Here is a 19576-nt window from a genome sequence, read left to right as displayed (position 1 = left end):
ATCATGAACTTGATTTAGTAGGTTGTGTTTCAAAATGTGGTAGAACAGAAAATATCAGAGTCATCATACATGGTTCTGTGAAACTTCTATTTCAGTTATTGCAAAACTTCAGTTATTTATATTATGTATTTATTTATATTCTGGGTTGTGATATAAAATGTGTTTTTTCACCAGAAGTTTTTCTAAAAATGTTTGAAAAGTTAAAAGTTTCCCAAGTTCTTTTGCACCTTGAGTTCTTCAAGAATGATCCTTAAAGAACAGATCTTGGGGGCGCCTGCGTGGCTCATTTAGTTAAGCATGTGGCTTCGGCTCAGGGCATGGTTTTGTGGTTCATGAGTTCGAGCCCCACGTCGGGCTCTGTGCTGACAGCTCAGAGCCTGGAGTCTGCTTCTGATTCTGTGTCTCCCTTTCCCTCTGCCCCTCCCCTGATAATGCTCTTTCTCTCAAGAATAAATAAAACATTAAAAAATAAAATAAAGAACAGACCTTGTGTTGGAAGCACCCACGTGACATTGCTTGCTGTACATTTTATCTTGTTTAGGTGCTGGTCCTTTAGTTCTGCCTCTAGACTTCTCCGATATGAAGGGGTGGTGCTCTGGTCTCTCAGCTCTGTCCTGCTCCAGCCTCTGCTTCAGGATCTTGAAGAACCATTATAGAAACAAGATTGCTCCACTGGTGACTACAGAGCCGGTATTTTCCAAAGATAACTGACTTGTGAATGGACAATTCCATGATCCAGCAGCTTGCCCACGGCACTCCCCTCTGTTCCCTGTTTCCTCGTTTTATTTCTTCCCTAGCTCTCTATTGCACTTAAGTTTCGCCGCCTGTGTTATTATTGTCAACTTTCTGGTTTTGTTTATGTTTTGTTGGTTTTCTTTAAAAGTAGAGAAAACCCCTGGGCACATACTGGCTTTAGTTAAATCAGTTCCAGTGAGACCACATCACTGTCTTTAATCTTGAGTACTAATCTTGAGTATTTCCCAGGTGAAATGTTTGAGATATTTTAGTTGGTTGCTCCATGCCAAATTCCACTTGAGTATTCTCACACAGTATGAGTTTTGGTTTTCACTTCTTTGCTCTTTTGCTGCCCCTGCCTGAGAAGCTCACCTTCCATCTCTTCCCGCTGCTGCAGCTTTCTCGGTGAACCAAGTGCCAAAGAAGCTGGATGTGGTGGTGATTGGCAGTGGCTTTGGGGGCCTGGCTACAGCTGCGATTCTGGCCAAAGCTGGCAAGCGAGTTCTGGTCCTGGAGCAACATATCAAGGCAGGGGGCTCTTGCCATACTTTTGGAAATAATGGCCTGGAGTTTGACACAGGTGAGGCTTCTGTGGGAAGGGATTGGGAGCGTGGCCATATTTTTAAGGGGCTTGGAGCAGCCATGGCAGGACGACACTGGACATTTCTCTTGTTTTGAAGGCCAGATCTTCTCTCTGGGCACCACTTTCTTTGTCTGACAGCCATCACTGCTGGGAGCGGAACTGGGCAGAGATCTGGTGGTTTCTGCCACAGCTCCTCCCCATAGAGAGGGTGGGTGGTGCTCTCCCAGCATAGACTCAGCCGTGCAGGACCACCTCTTTCACTTTGCTCCTTTATCTATCTTTCCAGGGATTAGCCCCCTTATCCCTAGGACACCTTGTTTTTCTGTCTCCCAACAGGAATCCACTATGTCGGGCACATGCACGAGGGCAAGATGAGCCGTTTTATCCTGGACCAGATCACCGAGGGGCAGCTGGAATGGGTTGCCTTGTCCTCTCCCTTTGACATCATGGTGTTAGAAGGGCCCAGTGGTCGAAAGGAGTTCCCCATGTACAGTGGGAAGAAAGCTTATGTTCAGGGCCTCAAGGCGAAGTTTCCCCAGGAAGAAGCTGCCATTGACAAATATATAAAGCTGGTTGAGGTAACATGGATGTGCTGAGGACTCCCCCTACCCTCACCCCCGATTTATTCCCAATAAGGCTGACCTTCATTAGTGCAATGACTGGTGGGTAAGGTGGGAATGGAGGACCAGTAAAGTCTGCCCCTGAACTTAGCCCTACCCTAGCTGGCCTCTGCCCAGCTGGGCCCTTTCTCTGGAGCCTGGACTTGACAGCAGCCACTGTCACTCTGGCCTCTGGCGGGGGTGGGGGGGGCACTGTGTTCTCCTTTTGGACTAAGCTGGCTTCTATGTGGTCAGATCACACCTTTTTTAAAAATTTCATTTGAGACCAGATGAAATTTTTCAAAAGGGATTCGGGCAGGACACTGAAACACAGAAAAGGACTCATCTGAATGTGGAATGGGAAAACTTCAGAGTACAGATTTTTAGAAATCCAAGTTCATCCAGGGCTCCGTGTTGCTGGGCCCTGGTGCTGGGCTGGTGCGCAGGCTGTTGGAATGGTGATTCCGTTACAGGGGTTCCTCACTGCGAATTTTTTTCCTCAGGAGTCGTCCCACGGAGTCATCCTTGCCGTCTTGTTGAAGATCCTCCCATTGCGCGTAGCTAAGCTGCTCAGCAAGTGGAGGCTGTTGACCCCTTTCTCTGTGTTTCTTCGGACTTCCACCCAGAGCCTGGATGAGGTCCTGTGGCAGCTGCCGGCCTCCCCGGAGCTCCGGGCCATGCTCAGCTACATCTTCCCCACTTATGGTGGGTACTGGCCTGGAGTCCTGGGCGGCTCCTAGAGGAGGAGGTTTTGCCCTCTTGGCTCTCAGTCTCTCTTCCTGAAGCTGCTTGACTGACTGACGGCAGTGGAGCGGTATAAACCCAGGGCCCTCTGGAGCTTGTGGGTGAGAAGTCTGTCCACCTACCTGCTGGACCCCCCGGTAACAATTCCCTGTGCTGCGCCCCGGATGGTTTTCTTTTTCAACCAGCCATGTCCTCCCTTGTCTCGGCAGCATGGCACTTTGAGGGAGGACATTCCCACTGGCTCCAGGATCTGTAAGGTACCCTGTGTTTGGATGGAAATAGCCAGGCCCTTTGGCTGCCCTTAGCCCTGGGGATCATTTGGATCCTGGGATGGGTAGACTGAGGCTTGCATGATTTTTGACAGGGATCTGTGTTCCTCTTTAAATGCTGCTATCGCCTGCTCTTGCCTCATGACCCCTTCCTTTCTTCTGTAGGTGTGACCCCCAGGCACTGTGCCTTCTCCATGCATGCTCTGGTGACTAACCACTACATGAAAGGGGCCTTTTATCCCCGAGGGGGTGGCGGTGAGCTCGCTTTCCACACCATCCCTGTGATTCAGCGGGCCGGGGGCGCTGTCCTGACTGGTGCCGCTGTGCAGAGTGTGATACTGGACTCAGCCGGGAAAGCCTGTGGTGAGAGACCCGCGTTGTGCTTCACGGCTCCTGGGCCAGGGTGGGGGAGACCTGGGGTACAGAGAGAGACAAGCACAAGGTGCAGAAGAACCAGCCTCCTTGCAGAGAGTTCAAGGCTGAAACTTCCCAGAGCAGGGGCTCAGGGAGAGCAATTAGTCTGGAGGTAGAAAGGACTCAGGAGGGATAAAGGATTGCATGGTCCCCAAAGAACAGTATTTAATCATTTATTCAATAGGTAAAAACAGTGATCCAGTAACCCATGATCGTCTTTTTTTTTTAAGTTTATTTATTTATTTATTTATTTATTTATTTATTTAGAGAGAGCACAGGGGAGTGGTGAGGAGAGAAAGGGAGAGGGAGAGAATCCAAGCAGGTTCTACACCACCAGCACAGAGCCCGCTGTGGGGCTTGAACCCACGAACTGTGAGATCATGACCTGAGCGGAAGTCAAGAGCCAGACTCTGAACTGACTGAGCCGCTCAGGCTCTATTAACACACAACAGAGGCTCAGTACATGCTTGTTTAGTGTTTAATGGGATAAATAAATTACCTGGGCACTCCAGAGGGCATTGTAGAGGCCGGCAAGAGGCCTTGCCCTCAACCTGTAAAAGGCAGAGTGGAGTCCAGAATCTCGTCATCCTGGCTTGGGTCTTTACTGCCGCCTGCCCAGAATACCAAAATCCCACCGTGGATGAATTCTGTGAGGAGCTGTATGCAGGGAAGGACTCTGGTAAAGAGAATAGGCCATCCATGTTTAGGAGGTGCTTAAAGAAACATCAGGGAAGGAGACAGAGAGGCTTGAAAGAAGAGGGCTGGTGTGACAGTGAATCCACCAGAAGAGTCGTTTAAGGAGAAAGGAGAAAGTGTGTGGATGGCACACTGCACAAAAACGTCAAGGGAGGAAAGGTCATCAGCGATCTCTGAGAATGTATTTGTAGAAGAGACTAAGAAGTTGCTGGGTGATAAGGGAGAGATGGGCCAAGGTTGTGTGAGATTTTTCTCTGACGTCCACAAGCAAGCTCTCCTTTCAGCCAGAGGAGATCAGCAAAGCAAGGTGGGTTTAAATTCAGTTCAGAATATTACTTGTATTTTTCACGTGCTAGGTGATAAAAGATGGAGATAAAAAGATAAGATGGCTATAAAGAAAATCTGTAATTCAAGAAGTTTCCAATCATAGGGAAGATCACTGAGATGAAAGTGTCATACCAAGGGACAGACTAAGGATGCAAGAAGGAGGGCAGAGGTGCTTGAGCCCGCTCATAAAAGTTGAGAAGAAGCTAGCCCTAGCTTTTGGGATGTTGTTCCAGGCAGGAGAAACAGAATGTGCGAAGGCACGGATGCATGAAAGAGCTGACTATTTTTAGGCATCTGGAAGTAGGCTGAACCCAAAGACACTACCATTTTCATAGGTCAAAGCGGTTGAATATCAGCTGTTTGACATGGTCTCACCTGATAGTTTAGTGAGTGTGGCCAGAGACAAGGCTGTAGACACAGAAGGGACTAGATCTCGGAAGGCTGGTTCAAGGCTTCAGAGTTTATCTTACAGAGGTTGTGGTGTCATTGGAGGGTCTCTGAGTATTTTTGGAAATAGAAGTGTGGCAGCAGTGAAGAAGGCCTGGGATTCCAGTGGAAGGGCTGTAGCGCAGGAGCTTTGTCACAGTTCATGTGGAGGTTGTAGGGTTTGGCTGCAGAAAAGGGCGCCCACATGGCAGGGGGAGAGAGCTAGGGAAGGTAAGTGCACAGGCGACTGTGGGGATAGGCAGAGAGTGCTTGAAGATGGTTCACTTGCTTTGCAGTTTGGCCTGGGGCCCACCTGCCTGACCACAGGTGGGCTGGATGCCCAGGTCTAAGACAATGAAGTGTAGGCTGGGAGAGGTTGGTATAAAATCTGGGCCTTTCTCTTCCTCCTGGAGGCACAGGACCTCAACCAAGCTCTTGTGCTGGCAGGTGTCACTGTGAAGAAGGGTCAGGAGCTGGTGAACATCTATTGCCCCATTGTGATCTCCAATGCAGGACTCTTCAATACCTACAAGCACCTACTGCCAGAGAATGCCCGCTATCTGCCAGGTAAAACGCTAGGCTGCTTTGCTCTTCTGAGCTCCCAGCAGTGCCCCGTCTTCCCTTGACTGCTCTGTGACTGTCCTTGAGCACAACAGGTGAGCATGAGCACGTTGTCTCTAGCATCTGTTCCCAGCAAGGCCTCTGTGTCTGGGGGTTGGAAAGCCCCCTTTGTATTGAATCACCCCCAAAGACCCCTTGGTCTTTATCTCTCATTCTGCTCTTGGCATATTTACCCCCATCCCCTGTAACCTCACCCACTTTGCCCTCTCCTCTTTTGAGTCTCCATTGCCTGTTTCCAGTTTCCCCAGATCTTAAATCATCTAATAGTTAATGATGGTGGGTAGCGTCCTAAAGGAACATTTCTTGGGCTTGCAATATAAATCCTACTTTTTTCCCCTAAATTCTTCACTTAGTTTGAGTGGGAAAGCCTGATCAGTAAAGGAAGCTAAGGCCGGTATGGAGAAGAAAGTCTTGCTATGATTGTCATGTGCTCTGTTTGGGACCCAAGGTCCTACTTTTTTTTGCCACTTTCAGGAACCAGCTCCTTACTGGGGCTGAGGCTGCAGGAGTGCCCTTCTGGCTTCTGTCCCTTGAGCTCTGGGCTTGTGCTTGAAATCTGGGGCCCAGATAAAAATAACACCCAGTGCAGTCTTCTCTTCTGATAGGCTGTGTCCAAACATAATAAAAGCCTGGCTTTGGGGGTTGAGGGAGCAGTAGGCATATCTATGGGTGAGCCCTTCCTTGCTAAGTCTGTGTGGGAGGCTTTACCCTTGTCATGGTGCGTGGTCTCACTGTCACCTGGGAGACAGATGTCATCATCCTAATGTTCATGCGGTGGGAGGAGAAATGAGAGCCACACAGCTGAAGTGACTTCCCAAGGCCACTCAGGTGAAAGCAGCAAAGCTGAGATGAGAACACAGGCAGATCTGACTTGAAAGCCTGGGTCCTTGGCCCCATCTGGACTGAGCAACGTGGGCCTCAGCTGGGTCTCAGCCAGCATCTGTTGCCAGAGAAGGTCTGTCCTCCCTCACGCTGTGTGAGCCAAGTGGGGTGCAGCAGCCTGGCTAGTGGCAGGGCAACTGGAAGACTTTGCCTTTGGTACTTCCTGCCTCCCTGCCTCACAGGATCTCTGAACCCTGGCTCTGATGGGTCCCAGTGCCCCTCCCCTGGCCCTGCCCCCTCCAAGGTCACCCTGTCAGGAGTTCCATGTTTAGCTTGCCCTCCCTTCACTAGTTACAGTGTTCACTGCTTCTCTGTATCTAATCTAATGGCACCAGCCCCACCTGGCTGAAAAACCAATTGGCCCCCTTAGGTGGCGTTGGATGTTGCCTCAGATGAATCCCAGTTTGAGAAAGTTTCAGGCAGTGGCAGCCATGATGCTTCCCTCAGGAGACCCCCCCAGACGCAGGGACTCCTTTGTTTCCACCTGCCTTGGGTCTGTCTACCTCTCAGAGTTGAGACCAGCTGTCTGGTGGCCTTTGGGGCAGGCTGTGCTGGTTGGGGTTGTGCGGAGGTGGGGTGGTCAGGCAGAGGGAGCCTCTAATAGGAGCACTTTTCTTTCTTCTACTGCTGAGTGTTGAGGAGGTTCCTGGGCACGGTTTGGAGAGGTCAGTGGGGAAGACTGACCATATTAGTAAGGGAAGCTAAGGCTGGCATGGGGAAAAAAGCCTGGATATAATTGTTGTGTGTCTTACACACAGCAATTGTGTGGGACCCAACGTTCTATTTTTCTGCCAGGTATGTGGTTCCTGGATCACATCCTTCTAGTTGGAGAAAAAGGGAAAGGAAAGGAGGGGCTCATGAGGTAGTTGCTGTTCTTAAGGGCCTCTGGAGACTTAGATGGTTTCACTCCTGGGCCCCCTGTTTTCTCCATGACCACCCCCATCCTACCTGGAGAGGGGAAGCCGGCAGTGAGATTACCCCCGGATGCCGGGACCCAGGCGAGAAGGGGGTCCTATGGCTTCAGGGCAGCCGCCATCCCTTCCTGTGGCTGTGGAAACCCACGTTCCCCTTCCACCCTGATTGCGCCCCCGTGGCCCAGTGGTCTGTCAGGCTTCTGTTTGTGGTCCTATTGTAATTGCTTTTCCGCCTCCTTTCACTCCCATAAGGTGCCTGTTTTGGATGATAAATCCTATGGTCACCCTACACATAGCACTCGGTTCTTTGTAGCCCCCATTAGGAAAGCCAGCTTCTTTCCCGAAAGCCTCGTTTCCAGTAGACAGGCATCGTATCTGATTCCTTGTAGTGTCCCCAAAGCCTAGCAGAGGATTCAGCACATTTCAGGTCCTCAGCAAGTACGCTTTTAACAAGGTAAATTAAGCACAGCAGCCAGTGGCCAGTTACCCCTGAGGCAGGTGGTGGTCCTGGGAGTGGGAACAAAGGAAAAGATTCTGTGGGAGCCATTTCCAGAAGACTGGTCTGGGGGTCATTTGTCCAGAGGTGGGGAAGCCCGGTTGCTCAGCTGCGGGCGGCATCAGTTGGCTGTCACAGAGGCTCTTGACTGCTTCCAAAGTACTCTCCTTCCCTTCTCCCCTACCTGAACCCAAAGTGCCAGCTGGCAGTAACGCTGTTGGCATTTACTCGTCTGAATTGCTTACCATTTTGAGGTCTTGTATGGCCTGTTCAGCACATTAGGAATTATGTATAAACAGGAGAACAGGAGAAACCTAACGGAGGACCAGGGGGAGGGGAAGAGGGAAAGACAGTTGCGGGGAGAGAGGGACGCAAAACTTGAGAGACTATTAAATCTGAAAATGAACTGAGGGTTGAAGGGGAAGGGTGCGGGGGGGAAAAGAGGTGGTGGTGATGGAGGAGGGCACTTGTGGGGAAGAGCACTGGCTTTTGTATGGAAACCAATTTGACAATAAACTATTTAAAAAAAAGAAAATTTTCAATCCATTGGGGAAAAAAAGGAATTATGTATATATGCTCATTAGGTGGCTTGTATTAAATGTAATATGGAAACCAAGGCTTATACCAAACTACCGTTCATATGTGTGGTCTGTATAGTGTGGGGTCCAGTGATCTGCTGGTAACTTAAAGCCATTAGGGGAAGATTGCAGGCACTTGAGCCACCTTACAGAAGCTGCACCTCCTGGGCTTTAAGGGCACTTAGAGCAGAAGTGGGGGGTGGGCAGAAGAGTGGGAGCCCGAGGGTGTGTTCTTGCCAGGGAGAAGCTGGAGAAGAGCAGGTCCCTGCAAACACTGCTATATTAGTGTTGAAATAACAGTTGTGAAGATGGCCCCGGTGCAAGGCCGTTCGCCGAAGGTAAGGCTGCAGGTAAAGCAAGCACGTTCTCCCGGCCGTGGTCTACAAGCGCCCGTCTACACTTTGGCAGGTGTGAGGCAGCAGCTAGAGATGGGGCGGCCTGGCTTGAGCACCTTCTTTATTTTCATTGGCCTGCGAGGCACCAAGGAGGGGTTGGGTCTACATTCCACCAACTATTTTGTCTATTTTGACACAGACCTCAACAAGGCGTAAGGCGTGTGTGTGCCTGGTGGGGGGAGGGTGTCAGCAGGGGCCCAGAGCCCACAGGGCTCTTGCTTCCTTCCTTGATGCTGGAGAATCTGCAGCAGATGTGGAGTGGGCCTCAGTTTCATCCCTGTGGGAGGTCCTGGGGGCTGGCCTGTCCTGGGGGCAGTGGCAGTGAGGAGCAAGGCCTGGGATCAGCAGCCACACCCCTCACCCTCAGGATGGAGGACTATGTCTCGATGCCCCCAGAAGAGGCTGCGGCGCACATCCCTGTCCTCGTCATTGCTCCCTCATCAGCCAAGGATCCCACTTGGGAGGACCGGTTCCCAGGTGAGGCTTTTGGTACAGGGGTGTGGGTGGGAGTTGAAGCGGGGAAGGGGCCTGGCATTAGTAACCCCAGCTCTGTCCCGAGGCCGGTCCACAATGGTCGTGATGGTGCCCACCTGCTATGAGTGGTTTGAAAAGTGGCAGGACACGGCAGAGGGAAAGCGGGGCAGCGCCTATGAGACCCTCAAACACTCCTTTGTTGAAGCCTGTCAGTTGTCATGAGGCTGTTTCCCACAGCTGGAGGGGAAGGTAGGCGGGCGGACTGTGTGGTGGTGGCAACAAACCTCTTGGTGCCATTTCTGCTCTTTGTTTTGGGGAGGGAAATAAAGCCCTGAAATAACTAAGCACCAGGGAAGGGCAGGAAACCCATGCAGGGAGGTAGTTCAGTTGAGCGCAGAACAGGGAGGAAACGAGGATTTCACCAGGCTCCACTCCCACCCTTTGACTGTCTTTTGTCTCCTCAGGTGGAGAGTGCGGTTGGAGGGTCCCCACTAACCCACCGGTTCTATCTGGGTTCTCCCCGGGGTGCCTGCTATGGGGCCACCCGTGACCTGGAGCGCCTACATCCTCATGTGATAGCCTCCCTGAGGGCCCAAAGCCCCATTCCCAACCTCTACTTGACAGGTACGCTGGCTGCCCCATTTCTCCAGGGCCCATAACCCTGGGCCTCCCGGTCACCCGGAGCACTCTGTTCTGTCCTCAGGTGCTGTTGTCCCCTGCAGCCTTCCACATGGGCATGGGCTGCCCCAGCAGGCTATGGACCCTGGTTCTGATGTAAAGTCATCTGTGGGTGGCCTAGCTTGGAGGGATGAACATGAGAGCCCTTGCTCCCCGCCCCCAACTTGGGGAAGATGCTCATGGGTCTGTGCTCTTGTCTCGTAGGCCAGGATGTCTTCATCTGTGGGTTGGTGGGAACCTTGCAAGCAGCCCTGCTTTGCAGCAGCACCATCCTGAGGCGGAACTTGTATCTAGACCTTAAGAAGCTCAGCTCAAGGATCCAGGCACAGAAGAATTAGTTCGGCCGGGGAGGAATCTGAGGAGTTTGGTTGCTGCTATGGCACAACCCTTGACTTAGCTATAATGTCTCTCTATACTGGTTCTTTCCTCACGTAAGGCACTCTGATCCGTTTCTGATTTCTCAAGAGGTCTGACACACAGGTCACAGATCTTCAATCACAGTTCTCAAGCTGTGCATCTTTCAGCTCATAGCTAACACTGCTGTCCCTGCTAGAAGGCCCGGGGTGGGCCAGTGACTTGGACAGCCTGTTTGGTCAAGCAGGGCTTTGCACACTGCGCTCCCATCGCCTCCCAACTGAGTAGTCCCTTGGTCAGGTGGGCAGAACCCTCCAAAATCCTGGTCAGTTGAAGCAGCTTGGGCCATTGTCCTGAGGCCCCTGCTTCACTCAAGGAGTACCACACTACTGTCATAAAAGGGTGCCTAAAGGTGTTTGTCAAAAACTAGGCATGGTTTTGTTGGAGTTCCCTGGGTTCAGAGGTCCTCGGAGAAGCCATTTTTGCTGCTTCCAGTGTCTCTTTCAAAGGTTGGGGAAATTTGTATGATAGTCTCAGTGTGGTCGTGGGGTTGGGGGTAAAGACATTAGCAAAGTGTATGTTAGAATACCCAATTCATATGCAGCCAGGCCCTAGGTTTGTCTTCCTTAATTCCAAGGTGACACTGGGTCTTTATTAGGTCAGCACCAAGATACCCTCATGGAGCTCAGTACCTGAGCCTCAAGTTTATTTTCCAAAACTCCACAGCAAAGGGTAACGTTAGCAGTTAGGGCACTGGACTGGAAAGGTGACTTTTCAGGGATTGAAGCAGACTGAAAGAACATTCCAGGCCAAGGTTACAGCAGATGACAAGCACAGAGTGCTTAACTGAGTGTAAGAGAAATAACCCAGCTATCTCCTAGACTTAGAACACGCACTGCCTGGTGGGGAGGAGTGGGGCTGGAAATCAGTCAGGATCAGGGCATGGAAACCTATAGAACCTGTGTGCCGAGGCCACGGGGGGTGTTTTTGTTTGCAGTTGCCTACCTAGGGACTGGATGAACAGTGAACAAAGGCTGAAGGTTAAAAAAAATGACCTTTCACTTATTAGGCCTTATTTCTGTCCATTTTATTGCCACTTTAATAAATTTAATGATTTTATAGCTTTAATATTTGAAATTTATTTTGGTTTCTGTGCAACGATACAAAACTACATCGAAACGGCATTCAGAGAAGCTCAGGAAAACATTACGTACTGAAAAATACTTATCATTAGACCAAACAAGCTTTAAAAAAATAAAATTAAGTAATTATATAGTTAAGTTAAAAAAGCTGAAAATATAAAACATTGCAAAAACAGTGGCACTCTACTAATTGGGTAAACAAAAAAGGGAGACAACTTCAACAATCATTTATTTGACACAAGAAACTTCTGAATTAAAGGAATATCTAAGAGTGTGAGTAGGCTGGCTTTGTTGGCAGCTTGAAACGACACAGCTCAGACCCAACACTATTCCGGAGGAGTTTCTCAACTGGCACATTTAGGAAAATCACAGGTGTCTTGTGGAACTAGGTGAGTTGAGAGTCAGTCTTTCTCTGGATGAATAAATGGGACCTGAAAATCTTTTCCCAGGATTCTTCCTGAAGCAAGATAATGTCAAAGACAACCTTCTCAGCAAGACTTTTCAGAAGACAGCTGGCAGAACACCAGGACCTGGTGTCTGGTGTTCAAGATTCTCTCTGCCCCGTGTTCGATTCCAAACATGTGCAAAGCGTGCTAGCTTTCATCACACACACATAACACAGCATTCTGCATCAAGTTACCCTGTAGAAACAAGAAGCAGGCTTCCTTTTTTGGATTTAAAGGACATGAAGGAGAGAAAAAAATGACAATCACCATCAGGGGAATTCTAGGGGTTTATAATTCTACTACCAAGCATCTGTTTAAAAGCCATCATGGGAAAAGAAACCTCAGCATCCATACAGCCAGCTGTCAGGTCTTTCCAAGTTGTTGTAGCCTTTCTAGAATAGACTGGCCTCAGCTCCCCGAGTCCAGAAGTGGATTCTTTAAATAAGTCTACTCAGTGATCTGTAGCAGGAAAACAAACCCCTCGACTGACATCCATGACTGAAGCAGATTCCTCCTATTAGAAATCAACTTTCAACCAAAAGCTGGGGGAGGAAAGGAAATACACAGCTGTCTTGACAGTGGTGCGTCTCATGGCCCCAGGGGTGTCACTGCCCACCTCTTCCCTGCCCCCCACCCCCGCCCCAGCCCTGGCTTGAGAGATGCCCTCAACCCAGCTCACCCTCATCCACATCACGTCTAGAAACACATGCTGTCAACAGTGTATCTTCAGAAGGACAACTACTGGGAAAAAGTTTTCCACTGGTGGGAGAGATTTTTTTCAGTGTAATTTCTATAGCGAAGCTGAAATTCTATTGCACTCTTTTAGCACAAGGAATGATACTTTTCGGATGCTCAAGAAATGGAACTATGCGGACTCCACAGAATCCTTACACATCCCCTTGGTGCCAACCCTCTTGGTTCCTCAAACCGATCTTTCTTTCTGCTCCCCTCTTTAGAAACAAAATCCATCAGTAAAGGGATAGCAGGGAGTAGCTAGGAAGAGCTGTGTGAGACCTCAGGTAAGTCGCATTCCGATATACTGAACAAGGAAAACGTCTCTGCAAGAAGACACTGAACTCCTGAAGTACCTAGGAGACGTCACAACACTAGGCAGCCTTGCAGATGGTGCTAAGGGCACTCCTGCAAGTAGCTTCGTTTTGGGGAGGAGAGACCAGACACAGACATCAGATAACGTCTGCTCTTTTTTGCTGGAGTAACAACATTTGTGATTGGCATTAGAGTAGAATGGAAAGAGCCGATAATCACGTGTGGTGGGGGCGTTAAGAAGGTGCGTGGGAAAACCTGAGCAGGAGGCAAGTGAGAGAAGGGAAGGGAGTGTGCCCTAACAGAAGAAGCACCAGGGCAGCCAGGGAATGGTGGGCACAGCAACAACAAAAAAGCAAAGAGGCCAAGATGGGCCTGACAAGAGGAGCCTTTGGCCTAGAGAGGATGCAGAGAAAGACCGGCAAGCAAGTGCCAAGCTACAGAGTCACGGACACTATAGTCTATAAAAGCTAGATTCTCTAAGCCACAAGAGGTAGACAGAAACTTTAGATCAGGGCAAGGATTTTGGAAAGATCAATCTGCACATGAGAGAAGATGGGCAGGAGAACCAGTTAGGATGGCTCTTGGAGGGGTTGGGATTTCAGGAGAGAAGTGAAATGGTGATGGTGTGTGATGACAGGAAAGCAAGGGAAATGGAAAGAAAGATTATACTGGAAATGTTTTTTTTCAATGGATAGGTCTGTTGTAACAAAAAAATGGTAAAAAAAAGACTATAGTTTGGAGCTGAGACAATTAAAATGGGCAGCTGAGATGGGCAGCTTAATGGGGAGAAGAGAGAACTTCAGTTTCTAGTGCCAACAGAGCAAACTGAAACAGCACACAACAGGATTTGGGTCTTCGGGAACTAGGCCGAGGATAAACATGTGGGACTCACTCACGGAGAGAATGAAGGATGGATGAGTTTCTGGAAAGATGAAGGAAGAGTGAAACCAGCCTTCGCGGGCTCTGTTCCCCTGCCAGTACAGGGTAAAGCAAAGTTCTTAGGAGCCAGGACAGTCAGTCACAGAAACCAGAAGAGGGGGATTTCGATTTGGATGGTCAATAATGTCCAGTTCTATTCAGGACAAGACTAGGCTTTGAGAACAAGCCATTACTTTTGGCGATCTGAACCTCTGGGAAAACTGCCGGTAGGAAGACCAGGACCAGAGCGAGTGCATAAAGGTTACAAAGGGAAGGAGTCACAAACAGGACGGACAGGAACGGGAAATCTGGGCACGTATGAAGGCAGGAGTTAGTGTAGATGGAGAAACAGAAAACATTAGAGGAGGAGGAAAGGCAGGCAAAAGGGAACCGTGGTTTTCCAGAATTCTGGGAGAGCCTGACGGAAGATCCCTCAGAGGAAAGTACTGCAAGACTGATGCACGGGAAGAGAGCATGACGACAAGAGTGTTCACTCATTCCTTGTCTCCCTAAGTCCCAACTCAAAGCCATGCTGTTTTAAGCAAGGTGCGAGGTAATGTGCCAACGGGACGGTCCCTTCTGCAGACTGACATCCTCAACAGCACAGAACTCATCCCAGCCCTCACTTCCCACATTCTTTGTGTTTCCCTGAGATCAGCTATTCCAAATCCATTTTTCTCTGCACAACTCTCTTTAAGCTCTCTATAGTAGGTAGCACAACTAGAACGGATTTAAGTAAAACTTCAAACCACAGCATTATCCAAAACACTACCCTCAGTTACCCCAGGGGAACTCTCTGAATTTCTTAAATTTTAATAACCCCTGACATGGGCTGGAAGGAGAGTCTTGACCAGTTACCCTTGGCATCCTATATCAGACAGTGAAATAGTAACTAGATTAAGGTAAAAGAGATAGTACAGTTAGTTTCTGACTACAAGTCTAATTTGTCTATTTTAGGCAACAAAGGCCAGAGTTTATGGGAAACCTTTATAAAAGCCCTAGGAAAATAATGCAGATCAAAACCAAAACCCTCTTGCACATTTTCTCATGCAAGGTATGAGCTTACCCTATTTTAAAAAGTTCCTGTTACGATCAAGAGTATAGACGAACACAGTATTTCAATAATCATAACTATATTTTTAAAAATCTGTGATGGGAACTGTGGCTTTACAGCTTTACTCCCCGAATCCCCAAGTTCAGGTTTATGCTCAGTACAACCAAATGAAAGTTGACTCACTTTGTCTTAAGTAATATAAGGAAAGTGTGAAGAACTTATACTAGACAGTTTGGACTTGCAGGCAATGAAGCACTTTTCAAAAGCTGTTTTGGTTTGTTGCTGAAGCGTTTGCAGAGAATTAGGTATTCGAAGTAGCCCTTTGCCTGTCAGCATTCATCTTCTACATCTTTTGTAGGGCACATTCCCCCCACCCCCTCCCCCAGATGAGGCCTTGGTATAAAAGCACCTCAACCTGCAGTTGAATTTTCTCCTAGGTTCAGTTTTCAACCTAGTTCTCTCTTGGGGTCCGCAGAGATAAATAGTGGTGGTGCAATGCTATTTGCAAGGGGTAACCATGAAAGGGTCAAGGCCCAAGGGACGGCAGTCAGCAGCGGCCGCCTGCCTGGGGGCTGGGATCTCCCTTTGGTCACAGCCGGCTTCCCACATGCTCCCTCTACTCACACTCAGAGGAGGAAAGGATGGAAGACACCAGCATAGGTGATGGGGACACAGGAGTACACGGTCACCAAAGTGCAGGTGCAAAAATCAAAGCAATACCCCCGCCTCTGCCAACCCAGATTTGCCACCAAACCCTGGGGGGGGGGTGTCTTTTAGGTCACAGTACTATTTTTCTTCATTTCTCTTGATTTAAAAACAAATCAGCAGGGAGGACAAAGTTCTCAAGAACACAGAAATCAAATCTGAAACGAGAGCAACACAATTCATTGGTAACATTAATCTCCTTCCAGGGACTACACTTCACTGCTATGAATCTAGGGGAAAACAAGATCTTATATGAATTGCAGTTCAGGGGGGAAAAATCAGAACTAAGACAAGCTGCTCCTCCAACATACAGAGAGCAATCAGTAAAATAAAAGCACGTAAAATTATTTTAAAAGTCAGCCTGGAATCAAACACAGGCTAGAAAGATACACACTTGGTGACAGGAATATGGGAATCTTTGCTTCTGGTTTGTAGTATTTCTGTGTTGTGTGGAATTGTTTACATGTGCATTTTAATTAGAATAAAAAATGAAAGAGAAAGAAATCCCTAAAGTCAATTATCTGGAAAGGTTCTAGGCCAGGGCTAGATTATGAAGCTGACCTACTGGGCTAGTTAGCTAAGGTTTTCGGAGCTGTTGCTGGTGTGACTTCTACTGTGAACTGTGTTCCCTGTAGAGGGGCTCGGGAAAACTGACAGTCAAGCTACCCACTAGTTTTTATCGATGTCCTGACTGACTGTTCACAGAAGGGGAAGGAGGGGAGCAAGCGGGCAGCAAGGCAGTTTAAATAGCCTGTTCCCACTCATGCTGCTTTTGGGGAGAATCCCGCTCAGCTCCTACACTGGGGGGGGGGGGGGGGGGGGGGGGGGGAGGAGGATGCTTTGCTTCCAAGCAGGCATGAGTTGGCTGCACTCAAGAAATCTAGTCCACAGATCAGCCCTGCTGATCTCTAGAAGTGGAGACCTACATGTGTCTGGACTCATTTGTATTTGGGGAGTACAGCTGAATGATCTGCTACTTAAGCATGGCTCCACAGCATGGGATGTCACTGGGGAACTTTCCAGAAAGGTAGAAGCATTCTACCTTTCCACCCATATGTAATCATTCAGATTTTTCATCACAATTCCCAGGGTGATCCATGTGCCTACTAAAATTTGTGAAGTGCTGGTTCAGCGCAAAAAGCACAGGACAGGTGCCTAGGAAGTTGCCATCAGGTCTTGATTTTGCCACAGATTTGTAGTGGGAACTTCTGGGGGGGTGGGGGGGTGGGGAATCAGGTTTCTGGGCCTGAATTTCCTCTTCTGGCAAGGGAGGGAGCTGATGTGCACATATGGATGTTTCTACTTTGTGGTCTGCAAGGGGTGGGCTGATGGCGGCAGCACCCCAGAATCCACTGTTGCCATCATGTCAAATGTAAGTGCACTGCTGGGCCTATCTGAGATTCCCTATCCCTCCCACAGACCTGGGGCCTCCTTCCTTACCTTCTGGTCCAAACGCTGGTAATCGCTGGCCTTTGGCCGTTGAGTGACTTTAGACCTTTTTCCTTCTAGCACAAAAGCAATAATCTAGGGAAAGGAAAATGAAATTAACAAGTGACTCTACAATGACATAGTTTAGTCTCTGAAATCAGAGGTAATCCCCTGGTAGTATACATTTGTTAATGACCCTGACAGTGAAAGAGTAGTATACCCACAAAGAGGCCTCTTTATAACAATTTTAAGGAGAAGAGGGCCTCCAGTCACCTCAGAATTTTTTATACTATTAAGTAGGAAGTAACAGATAGAGGAAGACTGTTCTGGGCTGTAGGTTGTGGGAGTCTGTGATTTACTCAAGAGTACAAAGATCTGCCAACTCTTCCCAGAGAGCTCTAGGATAAGACACTCCTTTTTGACTCACATGCAGTAATTATTTTATTTTAATTTTTTTAAACATTTATTCATTTTTGAGAGAGAGAGAGAGAGAGAGAGACAGACAGACAGACAAAGCATGAGCAGGTGAGGGACATAGAAAAAGGGAGACACAAAATCCGAAGCAGGATCCAGGCTCCGAGCTGTCAGCACAGAGCCTGATGTGGGGCTTGAACTCACAGACTGCAAGATCATACCCTGAGCCGAAGGCGGACACTTAACCGACTGAGCTACCCAGGCGCCCTGCAATAATTATTTCTTATCTGTAAATGTACTTTTTCACCCCACACCCTGCTTCATTTTATTGCTGTTGTTTTTAGTTTATTTATTTATTTTGAGAGAGAGAGAGCAAATGAGCATGCAAGCAGGGGAGGATCAGAGAGAGAGAGAGAGAGAGAGAGAATCCCAAAGCAGGCTCCACATTGTCAGTATGGAGCCCAATGTAGAGCTTGAACTCACCAACCGTGAGATCATGACCTGAGCCAAAACCAAGAGCTGGACGCTTAACCGACTGAGCCACCCAGGCGCCCCACACCTTGCTTCATTTGAACCTTACCACTTTCACACCTAAGGTTTATCTCTGGACGCAGAATAAGGAACGCCTTTGTTAAATGTCTTTCCTCATTCCTCACAGCCATAGGCATTTTGACATTATGGATTGAACTCTCCACTTTTAACCAGGCTGTAGAAACCACGAAATTCTTAGGACACAGTAAGAAATGCAATCGTTTTGTCATCAGAGCGGTTGCTAAAGGACAGATATTGCTCAACACCAAACACTGCCAAAGTGGTAAAAGATGAGTGCCTCCACGCGATTTCTGGCCATTCCTCTAATCAGAAACTCGACTGACTGTAGAAGACAGGCCCTGGGCTCTCGGCTGCTGATGTCAAAGACTATGTAACCACTCTTTCTGCCACTGCAGATGGAAGATAAAAGCTTGTGAAAGAAAACTGGAAATCATCATCTTCAGAGTGGAAACAGGAAGACAGTGCTGTGTTTACAAACTGCCAGGTTTGTAAATACTAAGGTTCTCTAAGGCTGTCAAGGACCTAAGTTTAGGATTATGGAAGGAGACCCCGATTCAGGTCTGATCACAATAATGTCCTTACTTAGCAGCAGATGGCGCTCAAAGGAATCTGACGCTAAAACAAACGATGTATAAAATGAGAGTAGAGAGCCCTAGCAGGGTCTGAGGATAAACTGAAGTGTGTCTTAAAATCCCCAGTGCTCACAGGCAGATGAGGGAGAGATACTGGCCCACATGCCAAACTTTCAGGGTGGAGGACATCCCACTCCTTGTCTTCAGGGAACCCTTGACTCACCTTCCGCTTGTTGTGATAGGCAATGTAGAGGACAGCAACAAGTATGGCTGCAGTCACCAGATATGCAAAGAAGTGGCTGCTCTCTGCGCTGGCACTTCCGAGACTGTCCTTATAAAGGTCATCTTTCTCCCTACCCATGGACTCCAGAAGTGTCCCTTCACGGTTCTCACTGGAGGCAAGGCCGGGCATCTCTTTCTCTTCTTGGGGCGGTGAACCTTCTTCAGGCTCTGCATCACCTTCCTCAGCCTTCTTGGGCCCCATGTCTTCTGTAAGCTCTGAAGACTTATCTTTTCTCTCCTGCTGCAGAGAGGTGGGGTCAGAGTCCAGTAATATTTTCTCCCCAGATTCACTTCTAGAAGCATGCAGAGAGGCATCTTTGTCAGCTGGTATGTTTAAGTCAGAATTGGAGGGCTCCTTGTTATCAGAGGAGGGGTTGGAGACCAGCTTGTTGGAGTTCAAGGACTGCTGCTGCAGCTTCTCCTTGCTAGTGTCGTCCCCCGTGGGCTGGGGCTGGGTCTTTACCTTATCGAGGCTGTTTCCCACGGACTGTGGCTGAGACTCCACCTTGATAGAGCCATCTTTTGTGGACTGCACCTGGGACTTCACCTTGTTAGAGCTATCTTCTGTGGGCTGTGGCTGGGACTTTACTGTGTTAGAGCCGTCTCCCGGGGTCTGGGGCTGGGCATTCTCCTTGCCGGAGCCGTCTCCCGGGGTCTGGGGCTTGGCATTCTCCTTGCCGGAGCCGTCTCCCGGGGTCTGGGGCTGGGCATTCTCCTTGCCGGAGCCGTCTCCCGGGGTCTGGGGCTGGGCATTCTCCTTGCTGGAGCCGTCTCCCGGGGTCTGGGGCTGGGCATTCTCCTTGCCAGAGCCGTCTCCCGGGGTCTGGGGCT

The 19576-nt window shown here is 48.9% G+C and overlaps 2 protein-coding genes across 7 annotated transcripts in view; one reads left to right on the top strand and one right to left on the bottom strand.

The window, feature by feature from the left end:
* RETSAT (retinol saturase) overlaps positions 1–11313 on the top strand; it is a 15488-nt gene extending 4175 nt beyond the window's left edge. Inside the window, 10 exon segments of the mRNA XM_029938529.1 lie at positions 1133–1315; positions 1655–1896; positions 2421–2622; positions 3096–3293; positions 5241–5360; positions 8525–8831; positions 9047–9156; positions 9239–9402; positions 9618–9777; positions 10036–11313. Of these exon segments, the coding sequence (XP_029794389.1) occupies positions 1133–1315; positions 1655–1896; positions 2421–2622; positions 3096–3293; positions 5241–5360; positions 8525–8831; positions 9047–9156; positions 9239–9402; positions 9618–9777; positions 10036–10169 (1820 nt within the window). The 3' untranslated portion in view covers positions 10170–11313.
* The window catches only part of TGOLN2 (trans-golgi network protein 2), a 9074-nt gene continuing 748 nt past the window's right edge, over positions 11251–19576 (bottom strand). For 3 of the 6 annotated variants that reach the window (XM_029937698.1, XM_029937701.1, XM_029937699.1), the window contains exons 3-5: positions 18687–19576; positions 16938–17021; positions 11251–15655 (exon numbers count right to left, since the gene is read on the bottom strand). The exon at positions 18687–19576 is cut by the window's right edge and continues 1 nt beyond it. In XM_029937698.1, the coding sequence (XP_029793558.1) occupies positions 15650–15655; positions 16938–17021; positions 18687–19576 (980 nt within the window). In that variant the 3' untranslated portion in view covers positions 11251–15649. The remainder of the gene's footprint in view (positions 15656–16937; positions 17022–18686) is intronic. The other 3 variants (XM_029937702.1, XM_029937703.1, XM_029937700.1) reach the window with 3 other exon arrangements.

Source organism: Suricata suricatta, chromosome 4 (assembly GCF_006229205.1).
Source record: "Suricata suricatta isolate VVHF042 chromosome 4, meerkat_22Aug2017_6uvM2_HiC, whole genome shotgun sequence".
Lineage (NCBI taxonomy): Eukaryota > Metazoa > Chordata > Mammalia > Carnivora > Herpestidae > Suricata > Suricata suricatta.
Note: the sequence above shows the minus strand (reverse complement) of the source record. Positions and strands in the feature narration are given on the sequence as shown.